The following is a 5,000-nucleotide window of genomic DNA, read 5'->3' as shown; positions in this document are numbered from 1 at the left end:
ACCTTCCTAATCCTATGTTAACCTTCCTAATCCTCTTCTAACAATACTAATCCTTTTGTAATCCTTATAATCCTATTCTGATCCTTCTATTCTAGCTTTCACCAGCCTCAGAACATCTTAATCCTATGTTAATGGTACAAATCCTATGTTGATCCTATTTTAACTCTCTTAATCCTATTGTAACCCTCTTGATCCTCCTCTTCCAACATCCACCAGCTCCGTGACTCCCTATTATATCAGTTTTTACGGTTAAATCCATCTTGATCCTATCTTAAACCTACAAAAAATATCCTAATCCTCTTGTAACAGTCCTGATCCTATTCTAAACCTTTTGATCCTATTGTAACCCTCTTGATTCTCCTCTTCCAACATCCACCAGCTCCGTGACTCCCTATTATATCAGTCTATACGGTTAAATCCATCTTGATCCTATCTTATACCTACAAAAAATATCCTAATCCTCTTGTAACAGTCCTGATCCTATTCTAAACCTTTTGATCCTATTGTAACCCTCTTGATCCTCCTCTTCCAGCATCCACCAGCCCCGGGACTCCCTATTTTCTTGGTCATCGGGGTTCAATCGGTACGAGGGTTTCGTCAACTGGGGGTTCCTGATCCTCCTGCTGGGTGGACTGCGGCTCTTCCTCGAGAACGTGATCAAGTGAGAGGGATCGAGGCTTACTGTTAAAGGATTAGATGCCTTTTGCTGCTTTTATGACGGTGACTTGTTTAATGGTAGAGGATTAGCGAGGTTAAAAGGGGGTTCGGATCGCCTTCAGTGCAAGAGAAGTGTTTTAATACTAGTTTGGGGAGAAATTACGTCTTTTTAGGGAGTTTTGGGGTAAGAATCTGTGTTTTTAAGGTACTTTGGGTAAGAATTGGTGTTTTTAAGGTGTGTTGTGATAAGAACCTGTATTTTTAGGGTGTTTGAGAATAAGAATCAGTGTTTTTAAAGTGTGTTGAGATAAGAACAGGTGTTTTAAGGGTGTTTTTGAGTAAGAATCTGTGTTTTTTAAGTAGTTTAGGGCAAGAAATTATGTTTTTAAGGTATTGGGGATAGAAAAAGGTGTTTATAAAGTGTTTTTGGTAATAGAAGTAATATTTTTAGGGTCAGGAATGAGTTTTTAAGTACGTCAGAAATTGAAGTTATTGGTATTTTAAGAGAGAGAGAGAGAGAGAGAGAGAGAGAGAGAGAGAGAGAGAGAGAGAGAGAGAGAGAGAGAGAGAGAGAGAGAGAGAGAGAGAGAGAGAGAGAGAGAGAGAAGGGGGGGCATAAAAGCTGGTATGTTAGTCCCGTAGAGTTAGTTAAACGTGGCAAGCTGGCACCGTAGAGTTTTTTGGGGACCGACTGGGAGAGAGAGGAAGAGAGAGTTCTGGAGATTGACAAACCACAATAAATCTTGCGGTTCTAACGGGTTGACCTGACCTAGAGCAGCAGAACCAGAGAGAGAGAGAGAGAGAGAGAGAGAGAGAGAGAGAGAGAGAGAGAGAGAGAGAGAGATTAAATAGAACAGTGGAAAATATTATGATGAAAACTTAAAATTATTTGAAAACTTAATAGACGAAGGAAAGACAGATTCAAAGAGAGAGAGAGAGAGAGAGAGAGAGAGAGAGAGAGAGAGAGAGAGAGAGAGAGAGAGAGAGAGAGAGAGAGAGAGAGAGAGAGAGAGAGAAGGGTAATCTGTACACTGACCTCAATTAATGTACCTGTTATTGAGAATACCTAATACTCTTTAAAAGGGACTGAATACTATTATGCAAAGATTAAGTAGGATTGAATTCTGTTAAAGAGGATTACAGGAGGATTAAGGGAGTTTTACTACTACTACTACTACTACTACTACTACTACTACTACTACTACTACTACTACTACTACTACTACTACTACTACCACAGATACGGAGTGAAGATCAACCCAGTGTCTTGGATTCTTTGGCTTAAAAATCAACAAGAACATGATTTTTTTCACACGCCGCTCTTCCTCGTAGGTGAGAGAGAGAGAGAGAGAGAGAGAGAGAGAGAGAGAGAGAGAGAGAGAGAGAGAGAGAGAGAGAGTTTTTTGCAATTTTTTTACTGTTTTTGTTTGAGAGAGAGAGAGAGAGAGAGAGAGAGAGAGAGAGAGAGAGAGAGAGAGAGGGAGGGAGGGAGGGAGAGAGAGAGATGGAGATAGGAATGCTCTCTCTCTCTCTCTCTCTCTCTCTCTCAACTTTATAAATATGAATTATTATCTTATTAAATTGTCTCTTTTTCATATTTTTCAGTCATATTTTCTTTAATTTTCGTCATTTTGTCATATTATTCAGTTTCTCATTACTGTTCACATTTTCTTCGTATTTTTTCGTGTTTTTATTTATTTTCTCTATATTTTTTTCCAGTTGCCAATATTCACGTCTTCATTTCATTTTATATTGAAAAACAGCTGGCCAAGGTATGTATGTATGTTTGTACGTGTGTGTGTGTGTGTGTGTGTGTGTGTGTGTGTGTGTGTGTGTGTGTGTTATTATTATTACTATTATTATTATTATTATCATCATTATTATCTTTTTATTAATATCGTTACTCTTCTTCCTCCTCCCCTCTCTCTCTCTCTCTCTCTCTCTCTCTCTCTCTCTCTCTCTCTCTCTCTCTCTCTCTCTCTCTCTCTCTCTCTCTCTCAGGACAAGATTACGGCACCAGTCCAATATGGCGTCCTGGTTTCCCACTTAACGATTATTCTGCTAATTCCTGTTGTGATTTTGGGAATATGGCCACACCAATTCAGTTTATGTAAGTAGTAGTAGTAGTAGTAATAGTAGTAGTAGTAGTAGCAGTAAGTCTAAGTCTCTCTCTCTCTCTCTCTCTCTCTCTCTGTACAGCATACACGGAAGGGAGTGGAGGGCGAGGAGAAAGCCTTCCAGTTTTATTTATTTCTCCCCCTACCTTAGACCTGTGGCTGCTGCTGTAATTCTATATAATTCAACGTAATTTTCTCTCCCTGCAGTGGGGCGTACAGTGGTGTGTGTGGTGTATACGGTGTTGTTCTTGAAGTTATGGTCCTACTCTCATGTAAACCACTGGTGCCGCTCGCAACACTCAAACGCGCTGGCCAGAAGACGTAGCTTCACCTTCAGAAAATTCCAAGATAATGGTTTGTGTTCTAAGGGTGTGTTGGGGTGTGTTGGGGTGTTGGGGTGCTGGGGGGTGTTAGGGTGTTCGGGGAGAGGGTCTGTTTGGGGAGGGATGGGTTAGTGAGTGATTTGTTTGTGTTTGTTTGTGTTTGTGTGTTTGTGTGTGTGTAGGGGCGTGTGGTCATTGAGTTATCTGTATGTTTAATTGTCTCTCTCTCTCTCTCTCTCTCTCTCTCTCTCTCTCTCTCTCTCTCTCTCTCTCTCTCTCTCTCTCTCTGTGTGTGTGTGTGTGTGTGTGTGTGTGTGTGTGTGTGTGTGTGTAATAGTGACATAATTTTTTTTTCCTCCTCCTCCTCCTCCTCCTTGCCTTCTTCCTTCTCCTCCTCCTCCTCCTCCTCCTCCTCCTCCTCCTCCTCCTCCTCCACTTCCTCCTCCTCCTCCACTTCCTCCTCCTCCTCCTCCTCCTCCTCCTCCTCCTCCTCTTTTTTCTCTTTTCCTTCTTCTTGTCCTCCTCCTCTTCCTCCTCATTTTCTTTCTCCTCCTCCTCTTCCTCCTCCTCCTCCTCCTCCTCCTCCTCCTCCTCCTCCTCCTCCTCCTCCTCTCTCTTCCCCACATACCAACACCCCCCTAACATGACTTGACCTACCCACAGCCGCCGAGGTCAACCAAGATGAGGTGGATGCCCCGCGACCTGATGTGAACGTGACCCAGTACCCTGACAACTTGACCCTACCTGACCTCTACTATTTTCTGGCTGCCCCAACACTCTGCTATGAACTGAACTTCCCGAGGTCACAGCGGATTAGGAAGAGGTCAGAAAGGTCATGTGTTTAAAGGGGTCAGATACTTGGGGGGTCAGGGGATGGAATTTTTTAAGATACTGTGAATAATTTGCTTTTTTTAAGTGTGTGGAGTAATTTAAGGGTTTTAAAGAGGGGGTGAAGGGGGTGTATGGGGGTGTATGGGGATCCTGGGGTGTTTTTTTCATATTATTTTTTTATTTTTTTCTCATTTTTTTTATTTATTTTTCTTTTTTTTTGTCAATTTTCTTGTTTTTTTCATAATTTTTTCCTTATTTTTCATTTTTTTCGGATATTTTTCTGTTTATTTTTCATTTATTTATTTATTTTCCTCTTTATTTCATTTGTTTTGCCTCAAGTTTTCATTTAATCATCCTTATCTTCCTATTAACCATCCTCATTATTGCAGTATTTCCCTTATTATCACTTTTTTCTTCTTATTCTTATCATTTTCCCTTATTAATTATTCTTCTCTCCTATTTCTACTCATTCATTCCCACCACCACCATCTACACCACCACCACCACCACCACCACCATCTACACCACCATCATCTACACCACCACCACCATCATCATCTATACCACCACCACCATCATGTAAAAACCACCACCATCATCTACACCACCACCACCACCACCATCTACACCACCACCACCACCACCACCACCATGTCATTCCAGATTCCTGCTACGAAGGATGCTGGAAGTAGTTGTGATCACCAACATAATTCTGGCCATGTTTCAACAGTGGATGATTCCGAGTGTTAAGAATTCTTTCCAGGCGTTCTCAGTGAGTATGTGTGTGTGTGTGTGTGTGTGTGTGTGTGTTTACTGAGTTAGTTTTTGGTCGTTTTCGTTTTAAAATAGTTTTTCTTCCAACACTTAAAGTTTCTGCCTCTCGTCTTGTACCAGTATCATAATTTCTCTGCCTCTTCCTCCTCCTCCTCCTCCTCTTCCTCTTCTTCTTCCTCTTCTTCTTCCTCTTCTTTGTGTATTTAGTTTGTTGTTGTGTGTGTGTGTGTGTGTGTGTGTGTGTGTGTGTGTGTGTGTGTGTGTGTGTGTGATTACATTTACTAGCCCAGTACTTGTA

The 5,000-nt window shown here is 41.4% G+C and overlaps 1 protein-coding gene across 1 annotated transcript in view; it reads left to right on the top strand.

Annotated features, from left to right (window-relative positions):
• Positions 1 to 5,000, top strand: part of LOC135096063 (diacylglycerol O-acyltransferase 1-like) — a 12,092-nt gene that overhangs the window by 3,734 nt on the left and 3,358 nt on the right. The window contains exons 3-9 of the mRNA XM_063997294.1: positions 533 to 661; positions 1,898 to 1,989; positions 2,377 to 2,429; positions 2,659 to 2,767; positions 2,982 to 3,128; positions 3,761 to 3,920; positions 4,592 to 4,700. Coding sequence (XP_063853364.1) covers positions 533 to 661; positions 1,898 to 1,989; positions 2,377 to 2,429; positions 2,659 to 2,767; positions 2,982 to 3,128; positions 3,761 to 3,920; positions 4,592 to 4,700 — 799 coding nt within the window. The remainder of the gene's footprint in view (positions 1 to 532; positions 662 to 1,897; positions 1,990 to 2,376; positions 2,430 to 2,658; positions 2,768 to 2,981; positions 3,129 to 3,760; positions 3,921 to 4,591; positions 4,701 to 5,000) is intronic.

Source organism: Scylla paramamosain, unplaced genomic scaffold (assembly GCF_035594125.1).
Source record: "Scylla paramamosain isolate STU-SP2022 unplaced genomic scaffold, ASM3559412v1 Contig2, whole genome shotgun sequence".
NCBI lineage: Eukaryota > Metazoa > Arthropoda > Malacostraca > Decapoda > Portunidae > Scylla > Scylla paramamosain.
Note: the sequence above shows the minus strand (reverse complement) of the source record. Positions and strands in the feature narration are given on the sequence as shown.